The sequence below is a fragment of the Sciurus vulgaris genome (genome assembly GCF_902686455.1).
Source record: "Sciurus vulgaris genome assembly, chromosome: X".
NCBI lineage: Eukaryota > Metazoa > Chordata > Mammalia > Rodentia > Sciuridae > Sciurus > Sciurus vulgaris.
In genome coordinates this window covers 129,431,636-129,456,059 of record NC_136471.1, presented here as the reverse complement: position 1 = coordinate 129,456,059, position 24,424 = coordinate 129,431,636, and the positions used below count along the sequence as shown (strand labels likewise).

The window sequence follows — 24,424 nt, the reverse complement described above, 5'->3', positions numbered from 1 at the left end:
CTATACCTACAATTTCAGAAATTTTCAGACATGCAATTTAAAAATTTAGCTCCTACTTACTGTACCTCAAGAAGCTAGTGGAGAATAGATACCAACCAGCTAAACAAGGAAGTACATCATAAAAGAGGATACAGAAAGTGGGTATTTCAGTGCAGGGCAGAGGTGAAGGGAATCCCCAGCTGATTGTGGGACATAGGCAGGAGGATAAGCCAGGTCATTCAGCTCTGGAAGGGGCATTTGCAGGATGATGAAATGGAGATGGGATTTGAAACATTTGACATTGGGAGACTGAAATTTTTAGTAAAGTGTTCAGAATAGAATCTGAGTTCAGTACTTACAAAAACTAGTAGAAAGAAAGATCAGATCATTACCTCCAGGGAAAACAAAACAAAACAGAAGTTGTGCATGACAGGAGAATATGAATGTTGATTTAAGTTTATTGCATGGCTCAGCTCTGAACAGTATTTATGCACTTCAAATACAGTGGTCAGTTTTTAGTTAGAATATTGATCTTTATTGAGATGATGGCATTTTGGGAAGGGTTATACCTATGTGGTGGGACAGAGAGGAAATTAGAGTTAAATCCTCATCTTATATAGCAAGAAGTCAATCATAATGCCTCAAAAGAAAAGTCAAGACATAGCAAGACTCACATATTAGCCAGAGACTTGGTAAATATATAAAAACCATATCTAGAGTTGAAATCAATTGTTTCCAGGCTATTATCCATTATCAGACTTACATACCGACTTGAATTTTAAAAGTAGCATTTATTTATAGCTTCAATAAAAATAGAAAACTTAAAACTAAATATAGCATTTTGCAGAGAAGTGTTATCATAGCAGGTCTGGAAACTTAGAAAAACCTGCATGCAAGGTTGGCCCTTGGTTGGCAACTGGGAACTTAGATTTTGCAAGGATTCCCATAATTCCTTGATAAGAAGGGCTCACTAAACTTTTAACAACTGTCTACCAATGTAGCTTATGCTGAATGCCTGTGAGTCTGCCATTTTGGTGTGCACTAGGCAATGGGTCCCTTCATGATAATCCCTCAGTAATCCCTAGGCCTTGAGTCTCTAAGGTGGTGCCCTGGTAGACAACACTTTGTACATGTTGTACCAACTTGCTACTAAAGATATTAAACTCACCTGTGACCCTCCTCTGGGAGAGAACACTTGGAATCTCACCTCCAGTTTCCCCCAACTTTATTTCATGAACTTTTCCCCTTTGCTGATGTTGTACTGTGTCCTTTCCCTATAATAAATCATAGGAAATGAATGTGACTTTATGCTGAGTCCTGTGATTTGACCTGGTGGATCATCGAACTTGGAGGTGGTCTCAGAGACCTCTGCAATACAGATATACCTTATTACTAATCAGTGGCATTTTTCTTTTCCTAGCGTTGAGATTGGTGAAAGTGTGAGAGGGGAAGATGTCTATATCATCCAGAGTGGCTGTGGAGAAATCAATGACAACTTGATGGAACTGCTCATCATGATCAATGCCTGCAAGATTGCCTCATCATCCAGGGTGACTGCAGTGATCCCATGTTTTCCATATGCCCGACAAGATAAAAAGGACAAGGTAAAAGAGTTGTGTCCTGCCCTTGAAACCTGTTCTGGGTCACCATTGTTTCCTCACATGTGGTCTTGATTGGAATGCCTGGGAAGTGTTGGCCTTTTCTTTTAATGATTATGTAAATATGTATCCTCACTTTTTTTCAGATTTGCCTTTGAACTCAGCATAATGTTAATATTTATAGATATCAAAACAGGTAAAGCATGTTTTTGTAGATATCAAAATACCATTATTTTATTGTCCTTATTATAATAGAATTGTTATCCCTCTATGGTGGATAGAACTAAATACATACATGTGCATGCGCATACACGCACACACACACACACACACACACACACACATACACACACACAAGTCAGTGAGTCCAAGGCAAACAGAAACACCCAAATCAGATCACTGGATTGTATCAATTTCAGGGTCTTGGTTGTGATATTGTACTGTATTTTTGGAAGATGTTACCTTGGGGAAGACTCTGGTAAAGGGTCTATAGAATTCTTGCATTATTCCTTATAAGTGCATGTAAATCTATAATTCTCCCCAAATAAAAAGATTAATTAGGAAAATACTATTGTCCCCTTATAGTCTTTCAAGAGCAGAGTTAATATTGGTTAATTACTCTTTTAACAACATTAGCATTGGAGGAGAAGTTGAAGAAAATACTCTTGGTCTTAACCTTCACGATGTATCAGAGATGGAGGTTAAGGGGAACTTTGAAGAGATTGCGTTTGTTTGGTAGGACTTCCATGAGCCAGTTTGCCAACCCCTGCATTAGATTACTAATTGGTTTTTGTATTTAGTTTTGCATTGTTGTAACAAAGTACCAGAGACTGGGTAGCTTATAAAGTAAAGGTATTCATTTGGCTTATAATGCTGGTGGCTCAGAATGTCCAAACAGCAAGACCACTGGCATCCTGGTAAGGTTCTTCCTGTCTTTGTCACAGCATGGAGAAGGGGAAAAGGGACTAGCCACATGCAGAAGGGGCACATGTATGAGCAAGGAACAAGAAAGCAGAGAGGAGTCAGGCCTATTCTTTTTATAATAACCCACTCTTACAGGAACTAACCCACTCCAAGAGATTCATAATAATCCCTTCTCCTGACTTAATCATCCTTTGCTAGGCCCTACCTCTTAACCAAAACTTTGGATCACATACACTTCTGTGGAGCCATGTCCTCTCACTTATTAATTATACAGCTTCTTGTATTTTAAACTAGATTCTGAAGTTATATGTGTTAGATTTGCTGCTGAATTTCAATTTTTAAATTAATTATAATGGTATCAGTATAATCTGTCTGAGCTCTTCCTCCCATCTTTGTGTTTCGATAGGATTGTTTAATATCTTTATCCTTGTCCATGTTAAAAAGGAGCTAATTTTCTGCCACTTTTTCTATTTTGTGTGACAAGAGATTTGGAAAATTCTCATGCTGTAATTATTTTAATCAATTTCTTCCATTTCCAGTAAGTTTTACATCCTGCATTTGGCCTGTATTTGGCTGAGATTTTTAATACATTGTCGTTTATTCAGTATATTATTTCTTTTCTCATGAGAAGACCTCCATTCCATAGAGTGATTTGAAACATGAAATTCCTCTTTGATACCAGTATTGAGATTCTTCCATTTTTTGTTAGCACATATCTGACTTGAAGTAGCATCCTTTTTAAAGGTTGTATTTTCACATTTTGTTTCATACTTTTATTCATAATGAAGTTTTTGTAATAGAGAAACTACCTGTCTGTTCCCTGCCCTTCTAAGTGCAGGAAGTGTGACAGCTCCAATTGCACATATTGCCCTCAGACACTGTGCTAGCAAGGAGAGCCCTACAGATTTCCAATAACTAGTGTACCTGTTTTGTGGAGCTGCATTATCTGACTAGCTTTTTACCAGTTTTCCCATTGTTGGATACTTAGATGTGTTTTCCACTGGGACCAGTTTGAACACCTTTCCATGGCTTTCTGAACTTAACTACTAGTAGAAGAGATGAAACTTGGATCATCCAGCAAGGACACTATGGAGATTGAAAGGGGGCACTGTGACTAACTGTGCCAGAAAAGAAGTGCCCACCCAGACTTCCCTAAGCAAGACTGATATATAGCTACTGTCTAGAGGTCTTTAGCCTCTGGACTGATCCTGCAGGTGGCCAACACACATAAATTGTTCTGGCACCATTATTTCTGACACATCTGTAGTTCATGTGACTCATCTTATGGGAAGGAGACAATTTCATTCTTTCTTCAGACTTGTTGAAAGGAGAATTCTTGATTTGATCTATCACTTGAGGTATTTTTAAGTTCCTAACAATTTTTCTAACTGTTCATTTCCTCCCTTGGATCAAGTAGTAGCTTGGCTTTGTACAGGGAAACTGCCTAGATGAGGGCAACAGGAATTGAGTTAGCACTTTAAAGAAATGGCCAGAGCCTGTTAGTGTATACTTCGCTTCTTAGTTAAGTGCTGGCTTTTGCCGGTGTGGGTGAACAGAAAGGAGACCAGGCATAATTTGGGGTGAGGGTGCACTTCTGCCTTTTTGTTTCACTTAGGCAGGTAGAAGGCCATGTGGTGTTTCTATGAATGTCATAGAAAGCCAAGGGCTACATTTGATTTCTGGGCCTACACAGAAAATTCTCCTTGGCAACAGAAAGAGCACTGGGCAGGCCTCCCAGGCTTTCTGTTTTCCTTTTCCCCTCCTTTGGGACTGTATTACCTATGACATCCGATGACACAATGAAATTCTGTGTAATTGCTCTACTTAGAAGTACCTACAAAGAAGCTCAGAAAAACCTAGAGCCTTTAACCATCTTCAAAGCTTGTTCATTTTTACCCTGCTCTTCTTTTTAAGCAAGTCCTGCAAATATGTTAGGTTTTATTTTGGCTTTTATTTGTACAAGAACCCAGAGGCAGGTTCTGACAATGAAGGAATAATTTTATGATATATTACAATGTAATATTAACAAGAAAAAGTGATGCTATAATATTAATTGTAAAAGAGGTGGTGCAAAGTGATCTGAGATTTGGGTTGCACCTTGGGGATGAAGTGGACTGACATTTGAATTCTAACACCATTATTTATTCAGTTTGTCCTCTGTAAAAGGTACTTAAACTATGTATTTTTAGTTTGCTCATCTGTAGATTAAGGATAGTAACAGCTACTATTGATAAAGTACCTATTATACAGTATAGGAATGGGCAAAATTCCTCTGAAAAGAGACTAGTGTCAAATATTTTAGGCTTCAGAGACTATTGGGTCTCTGTTACAACAGCTTGACTTCTGCCATGTTAGTGTGAAAGCAGCCATAGCCAATATGTAAACAAATAGGCATGTCTGTGTTCCAATGAAACTTTATGCACAATGAAATATGAATTTTTATATACTCTTCAAATATCTCAAAATATTTTTCTTTTTTATAAATGAAAAAAAAATTCTTAGCTTTCAGGTTGCATAAAAGCAGGCCACATGTGGGTTCGGCCCATGAGCATAGTTTGCTGCCATAGTAGACATTCAGTAATTGCTAGTTCCCTTCACTGGCGAAAACCATAGATTGTGGGCAAGGGATGGAATAATTACTTTCTGAAGGAGGTGAAGGACTTTCAGCATGGGATTTTTTTTTCTGATTTCAAAATCATTTTTAAAATCTTGTTTTCATTGCAATGATAAAATATTTTTTCCTTTTATTTTTTAACTGATATGCATCTCTACAATCTTGTAATTTCCTTAAAACTTTCAAGATTTCCCTTGAAGCAGGGTTGCTTACATTTGATGCTGCAATTTGGGATACCCTGCGTATACTTGGCTGACTTGCAAAATGTTTGACCTGTATACATTTTACATTAGAGGAACAAAAGTTTATTTTTGGCTACTGTGCCTTGACTCTACATTTGTTTAAATGCTGTACAATTTTTATCTATGTAGGCTGTAAAGTTAGTTAACTTGTTAATCACTCTTCCTGTATGATTTGGTTGGGTATCAAGCCAAACTGTGAAACACAGTACAAAACCAAATTTGTAAACAAGGGCTGAAGAAGGAAATCAGAACACCTGAATTTAGAAGTTACCCCTATGTTTTGGATTCCAGAAGTAAGAAACACTTGATTCCACTGAGGGGAGAGAAGATCCTTTTTGCTGGTTTCTATTTGTGCTGCTATAACAAAATACCAGAGACTGGTGATTTATTTTATTTGTGTATATATTTATTTTGATACCAGGGATTGAATTCAGGGGAACTTACTCACTGAGCCACATCCCCAGCCCCCTTCCCTTTTTTAAAATAGGGCCTCACTAAGTTAGTTGCTTTAGGGCCTTGCTAAGTTACTGAGGCCGGCTTTGAACTTATAATCCTGCTTCTCAGCTTCCCAAGCCACTGGGTTTATAGGTGTGCATCCCCACACCTGGCAGACTGAGTAATTTATATAAAGAACAGAAATTTATTTTCTCACAGTTTTGGTACCTGGAAGTCCAAGGCACTGCTGTTTGGTTTCTGGTAAGAGTCCCAACTTCCAAAGGGAGGAATTCTTTGTCTTTATATGATTGAAGGCAGAAGGACAAGCTCCCATGATGCAGCTGGAAACATATCAGGGCATTAATCACATTTAAAAGGTAGAGACCTCATGACCTAATCATCTCTTAAAGGACCTGCTGCTTAATGTTATCACATTAGCAATACCTGAATTTCAGAGGGGGCACATTCAATCCAGAGCAGCTGCTTATAAAGAGAAGAGCCCAAAGTTGATAGCATTGTGAATCAGATTCTTTTGTAAAGAAGTCACAGTGACCAATTTGTTCTTTTTATTATCCTGGCAAGGTGGAACATAGCATAGAAGAATTAAACAATGAAAATATGAATTGTGATATAGTTAATAGAAAAGATTAAAAAGCTTTAAAACAAAGAAAAAATTTTCTCCACAGTTTTTAAAATATATCTGCTGTTAACATTTTGGGGTGTTTTAGTCTTTTTTTTTTACATTTTGCATTTTATACACACACATATATACATATATAATATAAAGTAATATATATTTCCTTTTCAAGAATCAGAATGGTAGACAAAATAAAAATATTCTGTTAATCTTTTGATATAATTCTTTCCTCTGTGTGTTTTTACATGAATATACTGTGTATGTGTGTGTTTTTAAAGGGATTATTTATTTGTTACCATTTTGAATGAAATCTCTTTTCAAGCTTCTATTTTCTCTTTTATAGCTAGTATTATATAGGAATACCATTGTTTATAGCAAATTACTTACCTTTTCCTAGATCACATCTGTATAGTCTCTTGGATTTTTTTAATGTGGAAAGATTTATTGTCCATAATTTATAATGTGGAAACAAAAGCTATAAAGAAGTTTTTTTAAAAAGACCATAATATCAGTACATCTATTTCTCTAAATATTAAATTATCAGTCACCATAAAGTGTTCTTTCTTTCCCCTGGTTTTTGTTTAATTTGTAACAGCAGTAGCTTGCAGCTGTCAGTACATGAATGCCTCTTTAATAACTGGGCTTCTTTCAGTCCCTGGCTGTGTGAGGCTCTTTGGCTTCAGCCTTCTCACACGTACCATTGTATCCTTCTAGAACACTGTCTCTCACTGCCTTTTGCCACCTTGTCTTAAAAGCAGTTTCCTTGGTGGGGCCTCTAACAACCACCCTATTTAAACTTTGTGTCCTTCCTGCTCTCATCTCTCATTCTGTGACTTTTATTTTATGTCTAGTTACTTCTCATAATTTGAATTATACAAATTATGAGATTACATATATAGTATATACACCTGTAAGTTTGCTTCTTTGACATTTGTTTTCTATACCCAGTGTTAAGTACATTGTTTCACAGCGATTTATGTAAATAGTGAATAGTTGGTGAACAAAATGGGATGGATAGATCTTTTATTGTCATAACTTGTGTAATTTTCCTTACTATGCTTTGTTGATTTTTCTCCATCTCTTCCTGCTATGAAATCCATGTCTTTGATTTTGACAATGCTAGAACTTGAACCCAGGGCCTTACACAGGCTAGGCAAGCACTCTACCCCAAGCTACATCCCCAGCCCTGTGTCTTTCTTTTTATAGAGTCGTGCTCCAATTTCTGCGAAACTTGTGGCTAACATGCTCTCGGTTGCTGGGGCTGATCACATCATCACCATGGATCTGCATGCCTCTCAGATACAGGTACCAGCATTTTCATTCTGCCAAGGGTTTTGTTTTAACTCTCTGTTAAGTTAAATAATTTTAGGAGGTAACATTCATGTTTGAATTTCTGTATGGCTGCTCTCTTAGATTTCTGTCCTTAGTGAACCTGGGAATGAAATTTCATGTTGATACCTCCTGTCTCTATCACCACCTGGGCTCCGGTCAGGTTTGGAGGAGTAGAGATGGCATCTTGGAGTATACACTATATAATTCCACTTCAACTTGTGGGAAATGATTAGAATGGCAGAATCATAATGTGTGCTTTTATCTCTTCATTACTCAGTTTCTTCATTCCCCAAAACAGGCCAGATTATATCATGCCCACTTTACAATATATAATGAATATAAAATATTTGGCTTGTAATAGGTGCTTAAACAAAACAAACCTCCAACCCCCACCCACTGCCCTGAAAAGCTATTCTCTTCCTCAGAGGATAGGGCATCCTAAGTGATTTATCATGTCTTGAAGTTGGGCTGGATTGAAACATGCCCTGTAACATATCTATTTTGATTTAATTTCTGTTAACATTAACAAAAGTGAATCTGTTGTAATGATTTCTTTGGGATAGAAAATTCAAATGTTATTTAATGAAGGCAATTTATTGTTTTTTTTTTTTTTTTAAATAAACTCCTGCAAGGTGATACTCATTTTTCCCCTTAGGGATTCTTTGATATTCCTGTGGATAACTTATATGCAGAGCCTGCAGTTCTGCAGTGGATTCGGGAGAATATCACCGAGTGGAAGAACTGTATTATTGTTTCACCGGATGCAGGGGGAGCCAAGAGGTAACTCACAGGCAGAGCCATGCAGATTTCTCTTTTTGCAAATTGCTTTCTTTACATATTGCTCTATGTCCCCTTGCCCCCACACCTTGCTGAGGATCAGAACCCAGGGCCATACACAGGCTACGCAAGTACTCTATCACTGAGCTACACCTCATTCCCAGGAAATCATGCCTTAAGTTACTTAACACTTTATTTTGCGTATGAGCAGTAAGTACACCACAGGTTTCACTTTCAGAGCAGAAACTTATCCTCTTTGTCAACATTTCATCATTCATGAAAGTTAAAAAATACACATACAATATGCATATATTTGTTTTCAGTCAAAAATAGATATATTTTGTTTTTGAAGTTATTTTCTGATTATAAAAGTAATGACCTTTATTGAGAAATAAGGCTTTTAATGAACACCATCATCAACTGAACTAGCCCTTCCTGCTATAAACCATAGAAATAGTAGCCTAAATAGAACAAAATTTTTAAAAAGATATCTGTGTACATAGAATACCAACAACCCCGAGGCCAAGAAATAAAGAAGGTGCTAAAAGCTGCATTTCTGGTACCCTAAGGGGAAGAGGCCAGGCTGGCAGCTTGGCGGTGAATGCTCACGCTGGGACCTCCATAAAGAAAGGAGCTAGAAGCCAGACCTCTAGCTAGCAGGCTGGGCCTTTGGATAGGGGGAGAATATAGTCCCCCATGAGGACTCAAACAACAAGATTGTGCCACAGGCAGATGTGCAGTGGAATATCCCCTCTCCCTGAAGTTCAGGAATCCCTATGCTAAAAAATAGTTAACCTGAAAATGGGTCCTGGGCTGCAGAGCTACTGCAGAGGGAGACTCCCAGTTGCTCAGTGAGCACTCCCTACTGAATGTGAACATGAACGGATTGATGCTTGAGGATCCAAAGTCAGCAATCCAAGAAAACAGTTCTCCGAGACCCAGTATATGTAGACAGTAGGGTAGCAGGAGTGATAAAACAATTACAATGCAATCAAATGAGCAAGATTCAATGAAAACTAAGGAGAAAAAAGAGGGAGCAGTCAATGTGGTACTGAAAACCCCCAGCAGAGAAAGTGATGGTGAGTAGCATATATGAAGCTGCAGCATTTTATAGGAAGATTCATGGAGATAGTGACCCATGAGGGCACAGGGTGTTGAGGATCAAGACTGAGAATTGTAAGCAAATGCTGATCTGTAGTAGTGTTGACTAGAAGCCGAGGCTGTGGAACTTTGCAGCTGCTGTCTAAGAAGAAAAAAAAAGTGGAATGTGGGTAGAAAAAGAGAAGTGGAATGGAGTTTATTGCCCATATAGGGGCCACCATAAGGTAGAGAGGTAGGAGAGACCTCCACCCACCAGCCCAATAATAAAGCAAGGAGGAGAATACATATGTGTGACTAGTGCTGAGTGGGTATCAAGTCACAGGAGGTTTTTAAAAAGCAGGGGATTGGGATGTAGCTCTCTGGTAGGGTTCTTGCCTAGCATGCACGAGGCCCTGGGTTCCAGCCCGAACACCAAAAAAAAAAAAAAAAAAAAAAAAAAGGCAAAGCAAAAGCCTGGCCCTCATTTAGCACCCTCATCCACCTGCAGCCCAGCTGGGGACCTAGAATCACATTTAAAAGCTTAGGAATGGCCCAGGAAGTGGTCACAACACCCGTGCAGGGGAATGTAGGTCCTAATTCTCAGAAGAGCCCTATTTATTCTGCTCTCAGCTGTCAGTCCAACGGCTGCCTAAGTTCCCAGCTCTGAAGAGGAGGAAGAAATGGGCCATACAGCTGGAGATCGGCCTCTGACAGCTGCAGGAAGTGGCTGTGAACAGGAAGGAGACACAAATATATAAAAGACAGTATAGAGAATTAGCTTGCAAAGCCCCCAGAGGGACAGCAATGGGGTGGAAAGCAGCACCATGTTATGTGGCTCGTTATAGTGCATGATGGACACACATATGCCCTCGGCCATCTCATTGGGGTTCCATAAGAATTTGAGCGACTTTTCAGAGTCATTTCTACTGGAAATGCTAGTAGTTCTCATGGAAACTTATTTAAGTCACTTGGTGGAATCTGCATTCAAATATTGCCAATCTACTGGTTTGGGGTGAGGAAGTAGGCCAAGGGGTTCAGGTGCAGAAGATGTCCTTGGTTTGTAATAACAGATCTATTGAGTTATAATTCAGACACCTACAGTTAATCCATGTACAGTTCAGTGTGGTTTGTATATTCACAGATTTGTGCAAACATTACTACTGTCTAATTCCAGAACATTTTCATTGCACCAAAAGTAAACCTTATATCCATTAGCAGATGCTCCTGCCCTGCGCCCCTGGCTAGCACTAATCCACTTTCTTTCTCTATGGAACTGTGTCTTCAGAACTTTTCATATCAATTGATCATAAAGCACATGACCCATGTGTTTCATATATTTCTTTTTTTAACCAGAAAACGTAACTTTCTTGGCTAATAAGTACAAATAGATTCCAAAGATTTATATTGCCTTTTCCTCTCCTGTCCCATCCATATTTTTATATATATGGTAAAAAAAAAAGTCATGATTGCTCTGAGTAAAAATTGAAATAGTACAAAAGGTGGACACCTCTCTTTTCTTCTTCAAGCACCACAGTTCTTTCCAATGTCAGAATGATGTTATTCAAACATATATTTCCCCTATTTCTTACACAAATATGTTAACTTTTGTATAGCACTTCTTCACCATGCTTTTTTAAAAAACATCCTTGCTATAGTTTAGCAATAATTCCATAGTTGTGTAACAGGTCTGCTTGATTATTTTTTTTTACATGTAATGCTCTCTTATATGCACACATTATAATTCCTATGGTCAATCCCCTGTTACCCATGTGTAGGTACTGTAATTGAACACTCCTGAAGCATTATGCTTGCTTTGCCATTTAGTGTCTGGGGCAGGTGGGATACATACCTAGAAGGGGAACTGTCAAATCAGAGGGACCAGCCATTGTAGTCTTGATGGACAGTGCTAAAATGTGATCTTTCAAAAAAGACTCAGAGACATTCCATCAAGTACGGATACCAGTGACTTTTTTACTAGCCTTGCTCACGCAGTGGATTATCAGACAGTTTTACTTGGCAAATCAGGTGAGCAGGCTGTGCTATCTTTTGGTGAAGGAAAGTGCTCTTTGTGGCATGGCAGATTCCTGAATGGTCTCATCAGACCTTTTGCCTGTTGCTTTATGGCTGGAGGTCTTGCCTAAGGATTATCAAGAGTTCTGCATGAATATGAGATCACAGCTTTGTTTCTTATGTGTGTTGCAAATATTTCCCCAAGTTTTTCATTTCTTTCCCCCTTTTTATTTTTATCCTTTGTGGGATTTTTAAAACCTTCCTGTTCAGTCATATTTATCTTCTCTTCATATTATGGCTTCTGGGTTTATGAAGCATTTGCCCTTCTCTTAAAATTTTTCTTCTATGATTTTGTATATTGGGGGGGTCCCTTTTTCTTTTTTTCTTTTTGGTACTGGGTGTTTAACCCACGGGTACTTCACCACTGAACCACACACCCATCACTTTTTATTTTTATTTTGAGACAGAGTCTCACCAAGTTGCTTAGAACCTAGCCAGGTTACTGAGGCTGATCTTGAACTTACGGTCTTCCTGTCTCAGCCTCTCAAGTCACTGGGATTCCAAACATGTGCCACCATGCCCAGACTGTTTTTCTTTTTTAATGTTCCATAAAAATGTTATTTTTATCTGAAATTTATTTTGGAAAAAAGAATGAAATTATAATTCAACTCTTTTACCCCCCTCAATCCTACCAGCTGTGTAGTTGTTCCAAAACTATTTATTAAATAACCCACCTTTTCCTATTGTTTTGAAATGTGTTTTGCATATACTAAGTCCCCCTAACTATTCACTAACTCCTACTTTTAAAAAATACAATAGTCTAACCAGAGGAAATGGCCAGGTTTGAGACACCATTTTGTTTAGATTCCTTCAAAACATTCCCACTCATCTACCTGACTCTCTATCCCAGGAGAGGCCAGCTTTGAAATTTTTGCCACCTCCTTTCTCTTTTCCCCAAAGTGTCAGCTATATATCGTGTCATCCTCATATTCTGGAATGAACTGTTCTCCTACTGACAACCTTGTAGGTAACAAGTAATCCACGTAGTAGTCATTATCTGTGACCTCTTTGCATAATGCAAAAAGCGTATTTCCCAAGAGAAACTATATCTATCTGACCAATCAGAACTTGTTGCTTTGGAAAAAGTTGAGGCCCAATTCATTCCAGGTAAAACTTAAAATTGCCACAGGAGGTCACTCGTGAGTAGTCTTTGAAGCTTGATTTGGTTGAAGAAACAGACCCACCCCAGTTGAGATAGTAAATATCAACCTAAAAGTGACGTGGGAAGTGAAAGAAACTAAATTCAGATTGACTTTTTTTTCTGATTATGTAGTCTTTGGACATTATCTATAAAAATTTTTGGAAAATTATGAGAAAACTTAGACTACCTCCCTTCTTTATCAGATAAAAGGAGGAATAATTTGGTGTATCACGTATCTATCCCTCCTGGGTCTGTCCACCAACACTGACACACACATACAGGAAAGAATATAAATAATGCCAAAAAGAAAACAAAATCTAACTGTATATTATTTTTGTTCTAGTTCTGTCCACCTAAGATTTCAATGTGATATGTTGTCTTAACCTCATTTATTGGTAATGTGTATTGTGTCTCCACCATATGCCCAGAAAAGAAGAGTTACCTGTAGCTTTTTCAGGAAATAGCATTATAGCAACCCAGAGGGCTTTTTGCAGGAATGTTTTTGTTTTATCTTCTGCCTTTGACATTACCACTGAGTACCTGATGTTGCTGGAACTCTTCACGTAAATATAGATGTCCCATGGTCCCCACTGCCAAGAACCCCATAGTTCAATTTCTTTCTGAGACAGGCTTCTGTGCCTTCCCAGTTGTCTATGTAAATAGGCTGATGAGGACAGGAGTCTCCTGGAAGAAAGGGGAAAGCAAGTTGTGCCTGGATGTCGCAGACTTAGAACTTCAGCCACAAATGGCAGTGCTTCCCAAGCTGTGCTGTGAGCTAGTACTATTCCTGTTCCTTACCAAATAAACAGATAGAACAAAAATTAATGCAAATATACATTTTGGGTAAAGTGTTCAAGTATCCTTTCTTGAGGAAATTTCTTTCGTGTTTTAAGAAATAAGCTTTCCTTAATTAGAGTTTAAATGGTTTGTCTCTCATAAAATTGGCATGTAGATAGGTAGTATATATTTGAAGGTGATTATGGGGCAAAGATTTTGTCTGCCTTCAAATTAATTTTTTTTTTCCTTTCAGTAAAATCCTTAGGCAAGGAAACTGTTGAAAGTTTAGAAACTAAAGGCGTCTGCTAGGGCTGCTATGATTTTGGTTCCTGCTTAAAAAATGTTTTTTTCTAGGGGAGGAGAAACTTGGACTTCATCATAGTAATACTTCCTTTTGCTTCCAAAGATATTCGAAAAAATCTAAAATTAGTGTCTTCTCATGACTAACAGTCTGTTTTGCTGGAAAGTTCGTTCAGTTTTCTGTTACATGATTACTAATATTTGGATTTATGACTACCATCTTATGCACTTTAAAATTGTTACCTAGTATAGCTTTTGTTTCTTCTCCACAGATTGGACATTATTATTGCAGTCTTACACGATCAACATTTATCAACAACTATTCACATATCAATATCTTTGCTCAGTTTTCTTCCCTATGACATCTCAATGTATCTGCTATCATTTTTCTTTTACTTAAGTTGCATTCTTTAAGTCGTATATTAGAAATTAATTCTCAGGGTGTATAATTTAACAGAAAATATCTTTATGTTGTCCTTGTTTTCCAAAGACAATTTTGTTGGGTATTGAATCCTAGTTTCACTTCCATGGTGGAAGTTCAGAATTTGGATGTTAGTCTGATTGTTATTCCTTTTTAGGTGACTGGTTTTTATCCTTTGCCTTTTAAGATTCCTTCATCTTCTACAGTTTTATATGATTGCTTGGGGATTCATTGGTTCCATTTATCAGATCAGAGAATTGGTGTCTTCTAATACTTCTGGAAATTTTTCAGTCATTGTCTCTTTAAATATTTTCACTTCTTTGTTCTTTTCTCTCTTTCTAGAACTCCATTTATTTATGTCACCTTCTCACTCTGCTGTTCATGCCTCTTAGCATCTTTTTCATGTATATTTTTTCTTTTGTCTCTTGTACTGCCTTCTGGACAATGAATTCATCTCCATCTTCTGATTTTGATTCTCATTCTGAATGTTTTCCATCTTTATCTGTTGTATTTTTAATTTCAATAAAATTTAAACATAATATTTTCTCAAAATTCTCTTCCATTCTTTCCTGTCTTGATTGGGTATTTTTTCATCCTTTTTTCTTATCTAAGATTCTGTTTTATTTCTTTAAAACAAAACAATTGACTTATAGTCCTTTTCAGCTAATTTCAGTGTCTCATTCTTTGTTATTATAATTAGGCGACAGTTGTTTCTGGTGGCTCTCAGTTTTGCTGCCTTGGGTGTTTTTGGCTCTGTTCTATAAATCCCTCACTTTCCTTAGAATCTTATTATTATAATCCTTCTGAGAGGGTGTGCATGTGTTGTTGCCAGCTCCCTTGGAGAACTGCCCCCAATATTCACTTTTAATTAAACTCTCCACTTGAGGGTTTTCATCAGACACATAATAGGAATTTGGACAAGCAACCCTCAGGAGAGCCGGAATGTGGTTTTGAACTCTCTAGAAAGAACTAACCCTCTCTACTCAGCATCGAGTTTGAGACAGGTAAGCATCCTTCCTTTTCCCAGGTGGGCAGCAGGTTTATTTTTTATTGCTTATTACCCTGAAAGAAGAGCCTGTGGTATTCCTGTGTAATAGGATGGTTTCTTGCTATACCCTCAGTCTTGCCTGAGCCCTAGGTTTATTTTCCATCATCTGCCAGGTCCCTGCCAGCAAAACAGAAGCTTAAGATTGTTACAGCTCCTTCAAAACCCTTAGAAGAAGCACTTTGCTGCTTGCCAGCTTCTCAGAGTCACCTACTTGTGCATTGTCTGCCTTTGCTGATGTCTGAGTTGGTGATGTGTTTGTAAAGATAATTCCTTGGATTACTGTGTCATCTGTAGTTAGTTGTAGTTAGTTGTTTCCACTTGGATGGGTAATCAGTCTACCTAGTGTGCCAGACTGCCATAATGCAACTCCATAATGTCATCTGGAAGTAGAGACGTATGGAGTCCGTATGGAATAAAGATGGCCTTCCCTTAGGCCTCATTTTCATGTATGTCCCTTGCTTACAATGCCAGATATCCTTGCTTTCAAACGTAGAAAGAAAGCATGAAGGCATGAAAGAGGTCACTGTGTTCTCTGTTCATATTTAGAAAAGGTAACTAGAAACTGTTAAACTACTAGCTGAATAAGTTATATACAATTACATATATTCTGGCAATTATACTCCCAGGTATATGCCCAAAAGAATCAAAGAAAGGAATTCACTGTCCACAGCAACACTGTTCACCATAGGCAAATGGTAGAAACAACCCAGCTGTCCATCAACAGATGAACAAAGAAGTAAAATGGGCTATTTCCTCTCAATAGAATCCTATTCAGCCACAAAATCAGTGAAGTACTGATACATGCTGTAACATGGATGAACCATGTAAATGTTATGTTAAGAAAACCACCAGACAGAAAAGGCCATGTATTGTATTTCTATTTATATAAAAAACCCAGACTAGGTAAATCTATAGAGACAGAAAGATTAGTGCTGGGCATGACCTGGGGAGAGAGGGGTATGGAGACTGACTGCTTAATGGGTAATGGTGTTTCCTTTCAACATAATGAAATGTTCTGGAACTAGATAGAAGTGATAGTTGTATATCATTGTGAATGCCATTAAATGCCACTTTAAATGGTTAAAAAGATAAATTTATGTGTTTTACTGCAATTTTGAAAACTACTAGCTATTTGAAAGTTCTCAAAAATGAGGAAAGATAGCCCCGGAGTATTTATTCCCATTCATTCTGCCCTCTCAGTTCCAGAAAGTGGGTCCTCACAGAGAATTGCCCACTCTGCCCCTGATCGAGCACACACGGAGCTCCATTACCTGTTGCGGTCTGAGGATGATATGATGACTAGGACCAGTGCTTTGAAAATAATATCTGGAGGTATACTCCATGCACTGCATCTGAAATTGGGGTGGGGTGGGGCTGTGAATTGATCCCTTGAATATTTTTTCAGCTGAGTTGCATAATTACAATTGTCATTTTAGAAACTGCAATAGGAAAATTGTAGTATCACTTTATATCCTTGGCATTGTTTTGAAATATGTTTCATATTTAAGTGTAATCTTCATGGGCAAATCCAAATTGCCCCATGCTCACCAACTATCCTGGCCTACCCACTTCTTCTCTTGCCACCTCAGCTTCTCCTGAGCCGGTGATTTTGGAGCAGTTGCCTTGGATGTGCAGAGGGACTGGACTCATGATTTACAGAATCATCTTAGGTCTCAAGTAAACAAAACTCATTCTCACAAACACCTACATGTTACACAGATACATTAACCAGTACTTTTGTCCCTGCTGTCTGCTCCCCAAATGGAGCAAATGGTAGTTTCTACATAACTTGCTCTAAATTGTGCCCATGACTTTAAAAATGTACCCCTAAATGCTAACATATTGAATATCAGTTTCTTATCCAGTAGTTTATCTTGTGGTCAGGGTGCCCTGACATTCATTACCAGCTGTCACAAAGGCAGAGTCTTGTCACCAGCATGTTTCTCCCTGTGGATTGCTTATTATGTACCTCAGAGTATGCTGCTTTACCTGATTCTTTTCATTTTCTTGACTGTAGTTTGCCTGCCATGTTCCTAAAATACAATTTAAAAGAAAAGTTTTTTTTTCTTTTTTGTGGTTCTGGGGTGGAACCCAGGGCCTCATACATCCTAGGCAAGTGCTCTACCACTGAGCTACATTCACTAAAGAACAAATTCCTAAATGGACTGTATTATCATGTTCCTTTGCATCTTTGCACAGGGTCACATCAATTGCAGACAGGTTGAATGTGGAATTTGCTTTGATTCACAAAGAGAGGAAGAAAGCAAATGAAGTGGACCGGATGGTTCTGGTGGGAGATGTGAAGGACCGCGTAGCCATTCTCGTGGATGACATGGCTGACACATGTGGTACCATCTGCCATGCTGCTGATAAGTACGTGGGGTAGTTTGGAAAGCATGAGGACATCTCCTTAAAAAAGAAAAACAATCAGTTTTTTAAAAATTGAGCATGTTTTTCCTATTGATGATTGCTTTGCAGTGGAATTTTAGACCAAAGGACATTCTAGGCCCATTTGGTTTTGTAGTTGTTGTTGGGTTTGTTTGTTTGTTTGTTTGGTACTGGGGATTGAACCCAGGGGCACTCTACCACTGAGCTACAACCCCAGCCCTTTTTATTTTGTATTTTTAGAAAGGGTCTCACTAGGTCACAGAGGCTGTTTGCAGTCCTCCTGCCTCAGCCTCCAGAGTTGCTAGGAGTATGGAGTATGCCACCATGTCTGGCAAGTTCCATTTGTTTTTCTCTTCCTGGTACGAAAGAAACCATAGACCTTTTCATTTTCTAGGTTAAGCTTTCAGTGTATTTTTAAAAAGGTCAGAGAAGGTTCTTCCCTGGAAACTGAGCATAGAAGAAAAGACTTTTGGGGCTTCTTCAGTCTCTTGCTTCCTCCACTTTGGCCTTTGCTCCAGCTCCCTTGACAGCATGGCTCTCCAGAGGCTGCAAAGCTGCACAGTCCAATGTGGAGACCCTACCAGCCACTCATGGCTGTTGGAGCACTTGGAATGTGGCCAGTCTGACTTGAGATGCACTGAGATAGCTCACTAAGTGTTTTGCTAACATATCTTAAAAGATCCTACTCTTGGCTAATAAATGTGAGTGAAATTTGTCACATCTTTTCCTTTATGTAACACACATTTTGCTTCTAACACTGATACTAAGGCAGAATATCACAAGATGGTTTGTATATACTTATTTTTTTAACTTCTGTTTTACAGACTACTCTCAGCTGGAGCCACCAAAGTTTATGCTATCCTTACTCATGGGATCTTCTCTGGGCCAGCTATTTCCAGAATCAACAGTGCTTCCTTTGAGGCTGTTGTTGTCACAAACACAATTCCACAAGAGGACAAGATGAAACACTGCTCCAAGATTCAGGTACTCTCCCACAGACAGAATCAAGCAGTGAGGTACCTGCTTCAGATCCATAAAAATTGCACCCAGTCTTCTGGGTGTGACTGCTTGCTAGGGCAGGTGCTCACTGAGACTGCAGCTTCTCACCACAGCAGGGTTTCAGTCACCTTAGATCCCTGAGAAAGGCCAGGGCCAGCAGAGATCAATGTCTACTATTTAGAAATAGCAAATGAATAAAATCACAATAGAAAAGTAGCAAAAAAAAAAAAGACTGTGGTAAAGTTACACATATAATTATTATATGACTAGATAGTTCCACCCTTAGGTATATCCCCCAAATTTGAAAACATGTTCAAATAAAAACTTGCACATGAATGATCATAGGAGCACTATTCACAATAGCTTAAATGTCCATTGGTGGATACAGAGAAAATGTCCATCAGTTGATACTGAGAAAACCATAGTGTGACCTAGTGCTATAATGGAACATTATTCTGATCTAGAAGGAAGGAAATTCTGACACATCTTTTACAATGAATGAATCTCAAAAGCATGTTAACTCAAATAAGAGAGTCACCAAAGCAGGAATATTGTATGTTTCTGCTTATATGAGGTACTTAGAATAGGAAGGAACATGGGAGGGACAGAAAGTGGAATGGTGGTTACCAGAAAGTGGAGTACGGCAGCTGGGGAGTTAGCATTTAATGGGTACACAGGGTTTTTTTGTTGTTTATTTCTTTGTTTTTGTTTGTTTGGTTGGTTTTTGGTACCAGGGATTGAACCCAAGGGTACTTAGCCACTGAGCTGCATCCCAGCCCTTTTTATATATTTTTTAGAATTTTGAAACAGGATCTCACTAAGTTGCTGAGGGCCTCATTGAATTGCTGAGGCAGGCTTTGAACTTGATAATCCTGCCTCGGCTTCCCAAGCCACTGGGATTATAGGCATGGGCCACTGTACCCAGCCCACAGTTTTTATTTGGGATGATGAAAAGGTTTTAAAAATAGATAATCATAATGTTTATACATCATTGGGAATATAATACAATTCTTAAAGGGTTAAGTGGCAACTTTGGTTATGTACATATTTTAGTATGATCAAAAAGTGAGGGACAGGGCTGGAGTTGTAGCTCAGTGGTAGAGCACTTGCCTAGCATGTATGAAGCACTGGGTTTAATTCTCAAAACCATGTATAAATAATTGAGTAAAATAAAAGGTCTACCAACATCTTAAAAAATATTTTTTAAAAAAGTGAGGGAGGCCATGGAAAGCAGCAGGCTATATTAAGGAACTTCAGAGCTTTGCTCCTTTGTATCCCTCCTAACTAGGTACACACAGGCCACTGGAAGCTGGTGGTAGTCACTGACACCAACTGGCCTGGAATCAATCTAAAGGTTTTTAGTCCCCATTTTGCCTCTGTGTTTCGGTGAAACTCGGCAAGTCCTTTAATTCCTCAGAACCTGGGTTTCCATCTGTAGAGTGTATAGGTGGGTCCATTGTAGAGGAAAAGAGTTCATTTGGCGCAAGGAGATAAGTTTGAAAATGGTCAAAATACTGATTGCTTATATTTATATATTTTGGCAGGGGTTGGGGGGGCAGTACCGGGGATTGAACTCAGTGGCACTCTACCACTGAGCCAAATCCCCAGCCATTTTTTTGTATTATATTTAGAGACAAGGTCTCACTGAGTTGCTTAATGCCTCACTATGTTGCTGAGGCTGGCTTTGAACTCTCGATCATCCTGCCTCAGCCTCCTGAGTCACTGGGATTACAGCCGTGTGCCACTGTGCCTGGCTGGTTGCTTTTATTTTAAGGTGTCATTAACAGTATAGCTGAGAAATTAGAAAACTGTGACCCACAGGCCAAATCCAGCCCATCACCTGTTTTCATAATGAAGTTTTATTGATGCACAGCCACACCCATTCATTCATACATTGCCTGTGGTCACTTTCATACTACAATGGTGGTAGATCATCTGGACTGTAAGGCCAAAAATATTAACTGTGGTCCATTATATAAAATGTAATTTGCTGACCCCAGGGTTAGATGATCACAGCTGTGCTCTGAAATGGCACACAGAGAGAAAGAAAAAGCTTGCACCACCTTTTTCTGAAAGAAGAAAAAAAAAAAAAAAAACTCCCACTGATTATTGAGTAAAATGAATTTAAAAACAACAAATGTAACTCCACATCTCATACAAGCACAAGAATGGGATCCTAATTAGAATAAATTATACTCCATGTATGTATAATATGTCAAAATGCACTCTGCTGTCATATCTAAAAAGAATAAATTTTTTAAAAATCATAAAACCAACAACAGATTCCCAAGAAAAGGATATTAACAGCAGCCCTGGAGAGCCTTTGGATGTCTGCACTGAAAATCTTCCTTCCAGGTTTGGTTCAGCAGGTTGTATTGTGAAGAGAGACCCCAAAGCTATCTGCTTTCCCCAAAGAAATGGGTTTAGAAGCTTTTGACAGTAACACATTGTGCATACTAGAGAAATGATTTCTAGGCTTTTTGGATTTTCATTTTTTAAAGAACTATAACTCCTCCCTTTCTGTTTTCTCTTTGGCGTTCAGGTGATTGACATTTCAATGATCCTGGCCGAGGCAATCCGAAGGACACACAATGGGGAATCCGTGTCTTATTTGTTCAGTCATGTGCCGCTGTAAATGCAAACTGAGAAATGTCGAGCAGGCCTCCTCAGACTTCTCACTTGATTTATTTGCTTTTTTAGCATTAGGACTAAGCAATGATAGGCTATTCACTGGCAAAAGCATCAGATCTTTGTATACTCTGAGATTCATTTTTTCCCCTTGTGAAGCCCAAGACTATTTCTTTCTGGTTTATTGGGGAAAAGGTGGTGGTTATTTGGTCTTTAAGTGAACCATCTTAAATGAATAATGTTTTTTATCATCCTGACTTGTTCTGATAGGTGATCCTTTCCTTTGTTCTTTTAGTATTTTGAGGCAACAACTTTCAAGTATAAGATTCCATTGTGGAAATTCATCTTTTATATATTTTGAGGTTGCCAAAGGTGACTTCACATTAAAGTCTTCTGTATAAATATATAATGCCTATGGACATTTGGGTAAAACCCTGTATAGCCCTTTACTTTGGAATAAATCTTAGAAAATTTATAATACCAAGAATTTCAAATTTTTCTTTTTTTTTCCTTTTTTAAAAATGGTATCTGGGTTTTAAATAAACCATCTTAACTGTGCCTAATTTGGACCAAATTTTATTTAGCTAAAGATGACCACTGACATGTTAATTTTTGGTAGACATTAGACATTTCAAAGGCAATATAGTTCTGTATCATTTTTATTACCACTTTTAAGTTATGTTATAACTATCACTGGAAATGTCATGTCCTAAAACTTCAGATTTACATTCTACAATCATTCTAATTTATAAACCATTTTGAGTTGTGGTTTCTGAGCTCAGGGTCATATTTACACTCTCCTCTGTCCACTCTAGATAGATAATTCTTTGGGATGTACCTTGTGTCCCTGTCATCATGTTCCTTTACCCCATATTTTTTATCTATAGCTTTTACTTAGTGTTTTTCCAGTAATTTCACTTTAGGATTTCTACCAAAATCAAAGACTCTCTTAAATCCCCTCAAATTTACTAAGCTGATCATTATTTTGCTTTTGACATATATAAAAGTGAATTTTTTATGAGTGCTGTCAAATGCTTATTTTGAACATTATCTCATGAGCTTTGATTAAATGTTCTTTTGCCCTTTATAATCGGAAGTAGTAGGTCTCTGGCAAACAAGTACCTTAACTAAAGCTGTTACACCAAAAAAGCGTGTGTAGGAGAGGCCTATGGAAAGTAAACATAAGTTGCTCCATTAGGATAATGTTCAAAAAGTGGCTCAAAAGTGATTGTGAAGGGAAAATACACTGAAGATTGCATTCTCCATAAATGGCCCTTAATAACATCCTCATAAGTGAAGTGCCTTGCTGTCTCCGTGGCAGAAGCCAAGTGTTGACTCTCTGAATTTATTATATGCAATTTTGGTGGACAACCAACCAAATTCTTCAGTCCCCAAAGAACAGGGTTCTTCTGCATAGACGAAGCCTAGGAATGAGAAAAAAAATCCCCTCTACTGAATCTTTTCTTTTTTGTCCTTTGTTTTTTTGGAACTGGGGATTAAACTCCCCTCTACTGAATCTTAAAACTGATAGAAAATAAATGTTCTGATCAAAATTCCGCGGGTGGAAAAATCAAATCTAAGTCATTAACAAACTTGACCAGCTGTCTTTACAGTTTCAAACTTCAAGACAGCAGAAGTTGAAGTTAGAAAATATAACTTAAGTTGTTACCAAAACTAGCATTTTGTTATATCTTAAAGTGGTTTTTACAAAAGAATTTTGGAGCCTGGTAAAAATTCAGCTCTGCAGTGCAGATTGACTATGTCTAGAAAGAGTTGACTGGAGATGTATAAAGAACCTATATTAATGCTTTATGATTTCCCTTTTTGATAAATGTATGACATCTGTATTTTGTGGAATTTCTATGCTTGTACGAAATAAAGACAATTGTAAATGTTTATGTAGACAGTTTGACATGCAAGTATGCAAGTTCAGGTGTGTTGACTAAAGCCAGTTAATTTAAAGGTAACCATTTTATCTGAGATAGTGAAAGTTTAAGAATGTATAGAACTAGTTTTCTAATAATGATTTCCAGATTTTAAAAAATGGTTGCTATCATTATTAGGCCCCACTTGTACAATTCAAAATACTCCTGAATGCATTTATGAACTAATTAGACTGAACTTACCTTACACTGTGGAAATGCAGGCTTTAGCTATTCATTGGTTTTCAGTCACCGGAGGTGATGAAGAGTGCCTCGTGAATAGCTTAATCCCAGAACTTTCTTGTTCCTTGCTGTTCATGGTGTGCAGACTTAATAAGTTAGGCCACCAAATGTATCAGTCTTGTCCAACTCTACAGAATGGGGGTAAACTTCACATATATCTAGCCAAAAAGGGGAGCCATCAAAATATGAATATGCCAAAGTTGTTTAGCCTCCAATTTAAATTATACTAGTCAACTTATAGATATTCACATGATAACTATCCTTTATTAGATATGATGTCAACTAGATTCAGGAATGTATCATTGCAGTGCTTGCATTGGTTAGAATCTAGGATTTTAAGATCCTACAGTGTACTAAAACATTTCAATAAAATCCTGCTGACTACTTTGTTTCAGTTTGCATCATCATTTTGGTGGAGTTTTGTGTTAATGCAGTACCTGAAAGTGTTTGCTACTTTACAAGTATAGCCCAGATTACAAAAAGAAAAGTCAGAAGTTAGTCGAAGTCAGTTCTTCTTCATTTTGAAGGATTTTCTTTGTGAAGGACTTCCTAGCAATCTCCTTACCCTAACGTGTAACAGGTATGCCACATAAGGCACCTAAATTGGTAATTATAGATGTTCCCCTTAAAGATTGCATAGTGTTTAGACATTGAAGTAATGATGTTCAATACCCATGTATTGGAGAACACCAAACTTAAACATAGGCCACATAAAAGTTGTCCATGTGTTTTGATGTTCGAAACACCAGAGAAGAGTTCCTGTCCCATAGAACACATCCCTGTTCAGTGATATTTTAAATTACTCTTTTTGGGGACAAAATAAACTTCCCCCAGTGTAGCTCAGCTTCAAAGTGTGAATAACACTGAGT

General features: G+C 37.9%; 1 protein-coding gene across 2 annotated transcripts in view; it reads left to right on the top strand.

Moving 5' to 3' along the window:
- PRPS2 (phosphoribosyl pyrophosphate synthetase 2) overlaps positions 1-23,939 on the top strand; it is a 29,000-nt gene extending 5,061 nt beyond the window's left edge. For both annotated transcript variants that reach the window (XM_079124382.1, XM_079124383.1), the window contains exons 2-7: positions 1,400-1,583; positions 7,636-7,734; positions 8,417-8,541; positions 17,575-17,748; positions 18,588-18,747; positions 21,305-23,939. In XM_079124382.1, coding sequence (XP_078980508.1) covers positions 1,400-1,583; positions 7,636-7,734; positions 8,417-8,541; positions 17,575-17,748; positions 18,588-18,747; positions 21,305-21,397 — 835 coding nt within the window. In that variant the 3' untranslated portion in view covers positions 21,398-23,939. The remainder of the gene's footprint in view (positions 1-1,399; positions 1,584-7,635; positions 7,735-8,416; positions 8,542-17,574; positions 17,749-18,587; positions 18,748-21,304) is intronic.
- The last annotated feature ends 485 nt before the right edge of the window (positions 23,940-24,424 follow it).